We start from the raw sequence: 13,414 nt of genomic DNA, 5'->3' as shown, positions 1-13,414 counted from the left end.
TACAGAAATAAACATAAAAAACAGTGAAAAAAAAAAAGAACCATTTGACTGAAACTTCAATAGAAATTAATTAGTAACTGAAGTAAAAAAATTAAATTTTTAAAAAAGAAAAGTTTTTTAAAAAAATTGTTTTTCTTTTTTGAGATCCTTATTTGTAACTTGTCTTTTTCTAACAATTCGAAAATTGCGGCTTGAGTCCTAAACTATATTAACAGATACCTTATCAAACACTAAGTGCTTAGATGATTTACCTTTTCTTTTACTCTTGTTCACCCCAAACAAGGCATATGAGGAGCTAATAATCAGAACCATGTCTGCAGGAGACTATCCGGGAGTTTGAGCCGCAAGATGTTTGTTTGCGTTACATTTAAACTTCTGCATAATATTACAGCTAAGGAAGCAAGAGACAGGGAGGACATTTCCAAAGTTTGATGGAAATTTCCAAAGTTTGATGGAAGAAATTATTAGAGTATCAGGATTTCTGGCATCTAAGAACCTCAACAGTGAAGGGGAAGGATTTTATTGCTTGTCATGTTAGTTGAAAATATATACGTCAAGGGGACATAAGTGCTATGAATTCATCAGAGCTTATTCCATTAAAGTACTTGTAAAACAGTCACAGGGATGCATCATTTTGACAATGGGACAGAGATTGGAGCTTGGCCAATAGTGCGGGATCTATTAGATTTGAGACTTTACTCAATCCTGTCTAAGAGTGACAGACTAGTGGTAGATGTACCAGCCCAGATGTAGTAACAATACTCTATGCATGGATGAATGGTAGCTTTGTAGAAATATAGGCTACTCTCAGGAGTGAGTAGATGCCTAGCTACAACATCAAGCTGAAGTATACCAAATCTTCTAATTGAAATAGTCAGTTGCTGGTTGGTTGTTTATTGTTTTACTGCATATCAACCCTTTTCAGGTTATTTAATGCCGAATCAAGTAATTTTGAAGAACAATTTTTTAATAGAATATATTTGATTTTTCAAGTCGGTTTCTATTTAATCCATAGTTGGGACCCTAACAGGTACTACCACTCCGGGTCAGAGTGGACCTGGGAGCAATGGCAATTAAAGGGTGGCTCCACACTCTCCAAAGCCCGAAAGCTGGGGCTTCACCATCGGATATAGTTTAAGGTCATATCCAGGTTCATGAAATAATCAGTAATTGCTAAGCAGTTAGTGGGTATTTGCATATGAACATTTATGGATCGATTTCTAATCCCCCATGGACACCTAGATCAGGAAATAGTAAATGAACCAACCTAGGAATTTATAACGCAACTTACACTGGCGGAAATTATAATTTGCAGTATTCAATTTAAATTTTTGTTGTTTTTATTTTTATGTAGGAAATGTCATAGAAGAGTAGAAACTGGACCTTGAGTTTTCTTTTCAGCATTTTCGTAACTTTTGCTCCCCTTATTTTTTTCCTTTTCTTCTTACGATGTTTCTAACAAAAGGGGCTTCGTTAATTGGTGTTTTGTGGGTTAGAATTCAATTAACACTTATTTTAGTTTAGTGTTTGACTTTGAAGATCTTTCTTCACTTTTTTCAAGCTTCATTACCTTTTCTGGATGATTTCCATAAAAAAAAAAATCTGATGCCGCTAAAGTTTAAAATGTACGCGTAACATGGCTGAACTTTAGAATTTATGCTTGATATCCCTAAACTTTTGTATCATAGAAGTTTCAGCTTTGTGTCTGATGCCATTAAAGTTTTACATTTATATCTGATATCACAAAAGTTTACATATGTTTTAAACGTTTCTACATCAAATGGAGTATTTTCCTCTAGCAATAAATTAAAGGTTACACCATAGCACGAATCGGTGTGATTAGCATAAGGCATATAGTCTATTATCAGAGTTTTCCAAATCATTTTCATTCAGAAGAAAGCCTAAAGAAAGATAGCCTTACACTTTCAACGTGCCTCTCAGAATTAACTAATAGTTTATTTAAACACACTAATACTCAATTCTTATTGGCTGACAGATAAACTCTAGTATTAGTTGCCAATGCCCCTACATTCATAATCAGTAGGGCTGTGACAACAGCGTATTTTTTTCATTGTTTTTACTCTCGAGTATATAATCGACACAGACACGATTAATCAACCGAAGATCACATCATTCTACATAAAAACATATAATATATCGACGGATATATACCTGAGAATCAAAGCAAAGAAAAGAATATGCTGTTATCATAGCCCTAATAATCACTGAGTTACCCATAAAAAAGGGGGATAACTCTCACCAGATAATCATGTAATATTAATTTTGACATACGAAGATGACCCAAGGTTTATTGCAATTTAAATTATTTGGTTCTTATTTAGCATTTAATCTATATTTTTTTAAAGAAATACAGGAAATATAGAAAAATCTTTATAACAAAACGAAGATGTCATATTCCATCACAAAACGAAGATGTCATATTCCAAAAATCACATAAACTGATCAAGTAGTTTTATTTTTAACTAAGAAAATAAAACTTTATGAGTAAGCAGAAATGGATAGTCACGCGTTGCCATCTTGAAAAAAAAAAAGAAAAGAAGGGCCGACGACTCTACCATAATTCAATCTTACATCTATTGATATCGATTTCACACGAATTGCTTTAAATCGTTTAAAAATGATTTTCTGTATAAAAAAACTACTTGTTCAATTTACATAATTTTTAGAATATGAAATTTCCATTCTAAGATGAATACGTACACCATAAAGATTTTTCAGTAGCTTTCATTATTAATTAGTTTGAATTCTGAATATGAACCAATTATTTATATATATATATATATATATATATATATATATATATATATATATATATATATATATATATATATATATGTATATATATATATATATATATATAATTTGAGGTTGCTATTTTCCAAAGGTAGGGTAACCAGTGAAATATAACGAGGGTTATACAAGAGTGCTCAATACAGAAGTAGAGCAAGTTACATTTTAGATTTGTCTTTACATAAGCAGTAGTTTGTTGCTACACAGTAATGAGCATGTTTCGGTCTACCAGTATTTACCAACTAGAGAAGGGTTGTTGCCTGATGAGGTCTCTAGTTAGTACATACTAGTAGACCGAAACATGCTCATTACTGTGTAGCAACAAACTACTGCTTATGTAAAGACAAATCTAATATATATATATATATATATATATATATATATATATATATATATATATATATATATATATATCACAATAAATAATACGTTTTGTTCTATAAATCATTTAGATTTGGAGATAAAAATAATTTTAATATAAAACTGATAATTTAAAAAACTGTATTTTGTCGGGTTCTTTTTTGTTTTGTACAATATCTCTTTTCACAACGCCGTGGATTTTACGGCTTGATGTCCAAGTTGGTTTCTTGTATTTGACATCTGGATTGGTTTTACTGGACACGATTCTTGCGATGATTGGTTCATATTCTGTAGTTGCTGGTTTTGAAAATGCTGGGAATTTGGTCGAGAGCGTCCCAGGTGGGGCACAGGAGGAAGGGGTCTTGGAGGTGAGGGGTGACAAACTTTCTCCGGTTGATTTCGGGGTTGAGCATGGCTGCCGTCCCTGGCGTCATTGTCTGTGGCGTCGATTTGGAAATAGCTTGCATCTACCTGAAATGTATTTTGGCCTTTCGTCTTCACTTCGTAAAATGATCCGCCCTCTGTTAATGGGTCATTGGAATAGCTGAGTGCTTGAGTTGAAGGCGCCGGGTTGTTGCAGGAGAAAAATCGGCGTGGGGTTGATGGCATGCAGACGTTGGAGAATTGCACATCTGAAAGACAAAAAAAATATAATACGTCAGAGAGATCAACCAATAAGAAGGTTGTGAATTACGGAACTGTTAATTAGTGTTGTTTTATGGCAACAATTGACTAGTGATGGAACGACTCCAATACCTTTTCCGATTCCGATACAATTACCGATTCAGATTCCTTTTAAATCTGGAGGAGAGAGGGGAGGTGGCGAAAAACGTCGTGAATACACGTGTAATATATGCCTATATGTTCAAAAACGTAATACACTAGTGGTGGTGGTGGTGGGGGGGGTGATCCATAGGTTTTAGTTTACCTGGCAGTTTAAAATCAATAAATATTTACTATTTTATCGTTAGTACCAGAAATGGAAAATAAAACTTTAAACTGGCCTTGTGACCCGGATCAAAGTGTAGTATCTGTTCTGGCAGATACTGCGAGCAAAGACCATATGTGGGGGCGACCCCACATATAAGACCTTGGTTGATGTAGGGGCAACCCTTCATACCAATTGTCACTATCCAGGTCCCCTACTCCCCAGGGAGTTGGCCCCCATTTCCCCTTCACTCCTCACTTTAAAAATCGGCCTTGTGCCTAATTTGCTCAGTGGGGGAGCAAATAAATACCTCAAAGTGTAGTATCTGTTCTTCAGATGCTGCACTTAGGATGATTTGTACCGGTCGATGGAGGGGACTGGGACAATTATTATTTTTGGTAACCAGAGTGCCCCCTTTTCGCCTACTTTTAGGGGAGCTGGTTTTTACCCCACATTAAAAACGGCCTTGTGCCTAATTTGCTTTGGTGAGGAAGCAAATGAATACTTTAAACAAAAACAGAAATGAAACTATTAAAAAGAATGATTTTTGACATCAAACAGAGCCACAAAATTTTCCAATTCCAATACGCCCGAAAGTTCCGATTTTCCAGTTCTTGCTTTTGATTCCGATTAATTCTCCCAACATTAATACAAAGCGTTTTCGAGTTATTGAATCGAATCATTTGAATAAGAAGAAATGCTTCAATTTCTTTACAAATAGTGTTCTCCACCCTACCTCCAAAAAAAAAAAAAAAAATGGCACTCATAAAATTGTTAGTAAAATTTAGAATTCTTTCTGCAATCCAACTATCAACAATTTTCCCCACTCGCTGTTTGTGCCTAAATCTAAATGCAGATTCCACGAACAAAGCTTATTTCCTAGAACTTCCTTCCGGTGGAACACTGTTCCACTGGCCTGCTTCCCAGCCGACTACAATATGGTAGCCTTCAAGTCTAATGTAAACAAGTTCTTGTTGAGCCGTCCCCATAAATAATCCAAATTCTACTCGGCTTACACCATTAACAATTACTACACTACTATCTTATATTCATTTACCTTTATTCTCAAGTGGCTTTGAGCCTTGATAAGTTGTAATTTCCTTATAAAACAAAAACAAACTTCAATATGAATAAACTCCATGATTTGTTGACCAAGTTTCAATTATGAATGTTCAAGAGCCTTTGTTTTATCGCTATTGAATGATATGTGGTGACACTTTGGTGATCCTCTCATCAGTATAAGATGTGATCCTGAATAGACTTCACGCCTACCTGACCATAACCCCCCAGATAATGTTCATCAAAACAATCCCCAGACTATTCCTGAATTCAAGATGAATGTCACGTTCAAAATCAATATTAGGTGCTTGTAATAAAGAAGTGTGCGTTGGAAGCATATCGTTGATCGGAGATAAAACAAAGACTGTTGATATTCAAGACTGAAACCTAGTGGATATGGTTGGCCTGCAGTAAAATGGATCGTGAATTTTATGAACGACTCCATAGGTGAGTGGCATTTAATTTGGGTCACCCATATTTTGCAGTATGTAATCATGGCTGTTAGTTTAACTAGTTCTGTATTGTCTAAATTCATTAAATATTAGCAAGTCTACCCGGTATGTACATCATTCCTCTCTCTTTCCCCCTACTCGGTTTCCACGTCTCCCGTTTCCCCCTTCTACTCCGCCCAGCCCACTCCTCTTTTTGAAGATACACACATAAACTCAGTGAAAAAAAAAACAGAATTACCTCCCTTTATTTAGTGGCTGGAAAGCAGACCCCATCGCTGACGAAATCTGTTCCAGTTTAGAGTCAAAGAAGAATGCTTTTCTTTAATTTTACATACTATGTATCCAATTTCGTGGGTGTTTCTTTTGTAGTTTTAGATTTTTAGCTAGACATGTACACATACACATAGACAACTGCACTTAATATAATAGATGTCATAATAATATAATGTAATGTCATACCAAGGAGCGATTTTATTTACTGCATAGATGAGACCTTGGCAAGTACTATCATTCCATCCCAGAAAGAACCTGGAAATAATCTATAATATAAATCTCACCTGTCTGTTTAAATGTATGCATGTATGTATGTATGTGTGTCTGCCTAAAACTTTTGACAGAGGCAACGGATTTTCACGAGATTGGTATCATTTTGAAGCTCGACCCTTTTGGACGACAAATATCCAAAATTGACTATAAGCATTACTTCCTTCATCCTCAACTTGGCACTTTTCTACAAAGAAGGGTCGCTTTTTTTCGCAGATATTTTCGAAAGTCATCCCTCTTTTCGATTGACTAGCCTTAATTTAAAGCTTCGCGACTTCTGGTTTGGTGATTGATGCAACGGAAAAGACGTCACATTTTCTTTTTTTTTCACATTCTTTTCCTCCTTCATGATACAGGTTTGAACCTACCTGCTTTCTTTTTTTTGTGCTCAACACACACCTCCAAACACCCGGGCAATGCCGGCCACTCAGGCTAGTAATAACAAAGAGGTGACGCCACACACCCTAAAGTTTCTAAATTGAAGCCTCATCACAGAAGAATATCAACTTGGAACTGATTATAACTTAGCATCGTATCCGTTGCCCCAAATGGACTTTCGGTACAATGGTTAAAGTGTTAACATGGAAGGGGACAGTTCATCAAATAAGTGCCCAGACGATTCCTGAATTTCAGATGAATGTCACATTCAAAATCAGCACATAGGGAGCATGTTTTTTCTTTAATTTTACATATTATGGCTCCAGGAAACCACTAATAAAAAAAAAAACACTAACTTTGTGGGTGTTTGTTTTGTAGTTTTAGAATTTTAGCTACACATGTACACACACATAGACAACTACAGTTAATATAATAGATGAATAATACAGTGTAATGTCCTACCAAGGAACGATTTTATTTGCTGCATAGATGAAACCTTGACAAGGACTATCATTCCAGCCCAGAAAGGACCTGGAAATAATAACAACTAAGAGGTGACGCCACACATACTAAACTTCCTAATTATTGCAATGCTAGGAATATAGAGCGATTGTTAATTGTTCTTTCAAATAACTAAATATAATTATGTCAGAGTTAGGTGAATGAACAATGCAAGTTAGAAATAATGATAAACCAGAGGTCAGAGATCGGATAATATCAATTAAGGAATGTCTTTGTTTTGCCCCGAGCGTGTTTAATGCATGTGATATTGTAAAGGCCGCGTGAATATTCTCACGTGGCAGGAGCACGTTTTGAAGGCAAAGAATTTCGAAAATATTCAGAGTCGGTTAGTTGAGTGAAAAAGTCGAGGAGAGTTCGGAGGGAGAGAATTGGGGGTAGCTGAAACTCTCTTGGAAGTGAAGAAGGGGAGATAAGACAATGTAGGATATAAAAGGCCGTGAATTCCTGATCATATCATTCGGATGGAATAAAAAAAAGAGCAAGTTTTGAAAACCTTGTCTTTGTTTGTCATCTAATATGATTTTTGTCTATCATCTTGTATATGAACTTTGTGTAACCCACTTCCAGGTGTTAACTGCCCCCACCATCACCAATAATGTATTTCCCTCCTCAATGATTAAAAGAACTTGTATTTCACGTCTCTCTTCTATAATATAAATCTCATCCGTCTGTTTAAATGTATGTATGTATGTATGTATTATGTTTTTGTGTCTCGCAAAAACTTTCGACAAAGGCAATAGATATTCACGAGATCAGTATCATTTTGAAGGTCCACCCTTCGGACGACAAATATTGAAAAATTGGTTAAAACATTAATTCCTTCACTCTAAACTAGGCACTTTTCTACAGGGAGGGGTCGCTTTTTCGCTGATATTTTCGAAAGTCATTGCCTCTTTTTGATTGTCTAGCCTTAATTTAAACCTACGTCACTTCCAGTTTAGCGATCGGCGCAACAGCTAATACATTTTTTTTTTAAACTTTCTTCTCCTCCTTCGCGGTACAGGTTCGAGCCTGCCTGCCTACTACCACTGTTTTTTTTTACGCTCGCAATTTTCCTTCTTTTTTTTGGCTTAACCAACACCCTTATACACACCTCCACTTTTGTTTCTGTCTTCGCATCACGGGTTCGAACCTGCCTGCCTACTAAAACTTTTTTTTCTCAATACATACCTACAAACGCCCGGGCAACGCCGGGAACCCAAGCTAGTCTCATACATAGAAACTATTAATATTAATAATGATAATAATAATAATAATAATAATGAACAAATAAGAATTACCATCACAGTCGCTTTCGTGGTGTAAACAGTATAGAAATGGCATTAGCATCTGCATTATTATATAACCCTAACCCACTATTCAACACTTATAACTAGTTCTAAGTGACAGTTTTTTGTGGGTTGACAGTTAAATTGTCAGTACAGACGATACTAAGAATATAATAAGAATCACTTAATGGATGACGAAACGAGAACAATCTGCATGGATTAAAGGGTTCAGTTCGAAATTACTCAGGGAATGTATGGCACACAATTGCATCTCAGTGTCATCTGAAACGCCTCAAGGTCTTCCTAACATTGATGTTGATGACCCAAAGCCATGTAATAGGCTGTTTAAGACAAGGAGGGGATCAGTTGATGATGACATGATTCTGGCAGACGTAAGAACAAAATGGTAGATTGTTGATTTGTTGTTTTGTTTTATGGCATATCAACCCTTTTCAGGTTATTTAATGCCGAATCCAGTTATTTTGAAGAACAATTTTTTAATAGAATATATTTGTTTTTTTTTCAAGTCGGTTTTTATTTAACCCATTGTTAGGATCCTAACAGGTACTACCACTCCGGGTCAGAGTAGACCTGGGAGCAATAGCAATTAAAGGGTGGCTCAACACTCCCCAAAGCCCGCAAGCTGGGGCCTTGCCATCGGATATAGTTTAAGGTCATATCCAGGACCAAAATGGTAGAAGTTGGAACCTAATCTTAACATGAGAAAATAAGACGAAAAATGAAAACACTAATAATGGTAATAAGCCAATTCAAAAAATATTGCTAAAATATTAAAGTTCTAAAAAAATGTATAAAAAATTAAAATTAATGGAATTTTATTTTACTGTAAATAAATTTCGATTTATCATATGTTATAGACACTACAGACGATGGTAAGTCGATTTTTTTTTCTTTCTTTGAATCGGGTAACGGTTGTAGTGATCTCTAACTTGACCAACAGGACATGCCATACACATCTGCCACGAGGGGGTGGGGGTTAACAGCGACCCCATAAATAACAGCTTAATAGATTATTATTTGCAGGATATGTAGTGCCAATATTATTGATAGAAAATTGATTTATGCAGAAATCAATGAAGGGGAATCGTGTTTGGTCTGGACACTTTTGCCGTTGAGCAAATAAAATATGCGCAGACGACAAAATTGCTGGACAAACACAGATGTTGTGGAGAAGTGAGACTCACTTACTTTGTTTTGTGCGTGTGTTTCTTTCTGTAACTTTTGGTTGCGATTAATATCTAATATATAAAGTAAAGTCGGTATCTTGATCATTTCTTTGTCATCGATAGCTTTCTTTCTATAAAATCAATATTTGATTCTAGCTCATCAGTTCTTTTAGTAGATTATTGCAATATGCTCTTAAGAACAATGAAATGTAATTCGATTTAATTTCTTCCAGAAAATACATTTACTGGTTCAAAATTATTTTCATAAAAACACCATGTTTAAAAAAAGACGTAACTCTATATTCGTCAATACAGAGTAAAAACCCATTATTTTAAGATAGCCTTCAGATGAGAATAATTCTGACCTAGTCAAACACGTTAATGTAGAGTTACTTCTCTTTGTCTGGAACAAAAATATAATATTTTATAATGGAAACTGCATGGTCAAAAAGAAAACACATAACAAAAAATAAATTGCAAGTATAAACACTATCATACAATGTGTGGCGGGCATGCATAGAAGCACTCAAGCCTTGTGTGTCAGTGTCTTAATTGGGTTCACCTACAGCGAAAATGTGTTCGCTGAAGGTCTACAAAAAGTATGGTGCCAGAGTTGTTCAGCGAGTAACTGCCGAGGTTGCTCTGGTAATGTGTTAGGCCGTATCGACAGGATTGTTTGTATCATGTCGGGTTGTGTTCACAGAAGTGTTTGGTACCGTGTAGCATCGCATTGATGGTATTGTTTGTGTAGATGGAAGCCCTCGGTTTCCGTTTGTTGTCCAGTTGATTTGATGGTTGTCGAAGTCGTATTACAGCATGTGATCACAATATATATATATATATATATATATATATATATATATATATATATATATATATATATACTTCAGAATAGTTTGTATTTAACAATCAGTTGTTATGGAAACGTGAGATTGTAAGGTTTACAGAATATTATTGGCAGTAATATTCTATAAGTTATCCCATCTAAACAAGAATTGCTCGATATGCAAGATAGAGCAAATAAATGGACCCACAAACAATCTTATACAAGCACTTGCCCGATTCGGATATCTACACAGCTATGCGGATTACCCAATACATAACTTGGACCTTATTACTAAACGGATGTAAAGAACGCATAACATGGATCTAAAAAAACTTTCATATCCTTTTTCTGCAAATCCTCCTACTACAGGACTTCTGATAAATTTATTATTTTGACTTTGACTTTCCATGTCTTACTGACTTTAGTAAATAGATTACTGAAGTTAAGCAATTGAGCCTGGCTAGTACTAGATGAGTGACCATTTGGGAATTCTAGGCGGTGTATGTGATTTCCGCTTATCTCGGCATTGTTTCCAGTTCTCCTGAACCTCCACTTGTCACTGGTATTCAACAATGTCAACTCAGGAAAAGTGTGGTTGGAGATTGCGCAACTCTTGCCACAAAAATTTCACATGCAGGCACTCTGAGAGCTGGTATCCATAGTCTGTCAATATTGATAGTAGCATTTTACACACATATATATATATAAAATATTGCGTGTGATCCGGAATCCATTGATTGTAGATTTTTAAATTAATTTGAATTAAAACTAAAATTTAAACAAAAATAGGCGAGAGACAAAATAAAAAATAAAAATAATATATAAATCATGTATAAGCAATAAACATGCCAGAAAAAAAAAAAGAAATGAAAAAATGCTTAATATAACTCAACACAAGGGAGATAATTCATATTTTAACTACCAAATATTTATCTTTCTTACATAATTAGCTTCATTATTTAAAATGGTTGCCATCATAACAATCTTCCTAACGGGAATATTTTATTTTTAACAAACTGAAATCAAAGACATTTTAATATTGTACAAAATATGCTGGAAGGAAGAAAGATAAAAACACAAAATGGTTAGGTAGAATCAAATATCGATGAGTTTAATACAAGGCTATTTATTTTTAAATTGTAAAATGTGACTAGATAACTTAATATACTATATTATCAGTTAGTTTGTTAAATGTGATGCATATCCTGATTTTAATTTAATTTTCTTTATGAGGACATTGATTCGATTAGCAATTGTTCCTGGCCTAAAAGTCTTCGTGTAACTACAATCCACTCACACTTTTTGCAGTAGAGAGTAAAACACGTTAGCCGAAGCAATGCTTTGATTTTGTTTATTTTGTTAAAAAAGAAATGATGCATCTCTTATTTAGGTTAAAAATAAAGAATCACACAAGCATTAAATAAAATCATTTTGGGATTAAATTCTGAGATCTGATAGTTTTATATTTGTGAAATTTTTGTGGCAGGAGGTGCGCAAACTCCAACCACATCTCTCCTTGTTAAATACCAGTGGCAAGTGGAGCGTATGTTCAGGACGACTGGAAATGAATGCTCACATAAGCAGAGAGAACATACAGTACCTAGAATTCCCAAATAGTCACCCATCTGGTACTAACCAGGCTCAGTGATCTAATGAGAACCGGTGTGTCAATGCGGTTATGCTGTACAATTTATATATATATATATATATATATATATATATATATATATATATATATATATATATATATATATATATGCATATATATTGTGTGTTTGTGTGTGTACAGTTTCCTTCGCAATAACTCTGTTAATTTTAAGTCTACAGACTCGAAATTTGATATACAGTGTACTGAGATTTGGGAAAATCTATGTGATCGGTTTCCGGCCAGAAATTTGGCTGTTAAGGGGTCAAAGTTCAACGATTTGACTTTTAAGAACTCTACCAAACTCCTCCAACAATTTGGGGTCTAACCACTTGAAATTTTAGATATAGGTTCCGTGGACATGGATCTAACATAATAACTTAATTTGAGCTCCAAACAATAAATGTTAAGGGGTCATAATAGGGGTAAAATTTTAAAAAATTGACCGTTTTTTTTTTTGCTCACCATACACCTCCGAACATCCGGGCAACGCTGGGCACCCATGCTAGTATATCTATAAAAGTGAAAGTGTGTGTGTGTCTGCGTGTCTGTCTGTCTGTGTACATTTTCCTTTGCAATAACTCTGTTAATTTTCAGTCTGCATACTCAAAAATTTGATATATAGTGTACTGAGATCTTGGAAAATCTATGTGACAGGTTTTCGGCCAGAAATTTAGCTGTTAAGGGGTCAAAGTTCAACGAGTTGACCTTTGAGAACTCTACCAAACTCCTCCGATAATTTTGGGTCTAGACACTTGAAATTTTAAATATAGATTCCTTGGACATGGATCTAACTGAATAACTTGATTGGAGCCCAAAGCAATAAATGTTAAGGGGTCAGAATAGGGGTCAAAGTTTTACAAAATTTGACCTCTCCGGTCTCTACCAAATTACTCAGACAATTTCTGATCTAAACATTTGAAATTTTACAAAAAGGGTATTCAGAGATAGGGCAAGCTTTTTAATCAGTTTGGGTCGAAAATTTGAGGCAACAATATATAAATGTATGTATGTATGTATGCTTGCATGTCTGCCTAAAACTTTCGACAGAGGCGATGGATTTTCACAAGATAAGTATCGTTTTGAAAATCGACCTTTCAGACGACAAATACCGAAAAATTGGCTAAAAACATTAATATCTTCACCCTCAACAGGGAGGGGTCGCTTTTTTCGCCGATATTTTCGAAAGTCATCCCCTCTTCGATTAAACCTACATCTCTTCCGGTTTGGTGGTGGTCGTAACAGCAAAGACGTCACGTTTTTTTCCGTTTTTTTCCTCCTTCATGATACGTGTTCGAGCTTGCCTTCCTACTACCACTATTTATTTTTTTTTGCTCAACACACACCTCCAAACACATGGGCAATGTCGGGCTGAAATGCTAGTATATATATATATATATATATATATATATATATATATATATATATATATATA

The 13,414-nt window shown here is 34.9% G+C and overlaps 1 protein-coding gene across 5 annotated transcripts in view; it reads right to left on the bottom strand.

Annotated features, from left to right (window-relative positions):
- Positions 1 to 3,241: 3,241 nt before the first annotated feature.
- Positions 3,242 to 13,414, bottom strand: part of LOC145242518 (protocadherin beta-2-like) — a 329,075-nt gene continuing 318,902 nt past the window's right edge. For 3 of the 5 annotated variants that reach the window (XM_080105584.1, XM_080105585.1, XM_080105583.1), the window contains one exon: positions 3,242 to 3,803. In XM_080105584.1, coding sequence (XP_079961710.1) covers positions 3,355 to 3,803 — 449 coding nt within the window. In that variant the 3' untranslated portion in view covers positions 3,242 to 3,354. The remainder of the gene's footprint in view (positions 3,804 to 13,414) is intronic. The other 2 variants (XM_080105587.1, XM_080105586.1) reach the window with 2 other exon arrangements.

This window comes from Euprymna scolopes, chromosome 21 (assembly GCF_053919585.1).
Source record: "Euprymna scolopes isolate OS-2025 chromosome 21, ASM5391958v1, whole genome shotgun sequence".
Lineage (NCBI taxonomy): Eukaryota > Metazoa > Mollusca > Cephalopoda > Sepiida > Sepiolidae > Euprymna > Euprymna scolopes.
This window is presented reverse-complemented; position numbering and strand designations above follow the sequence as displayed.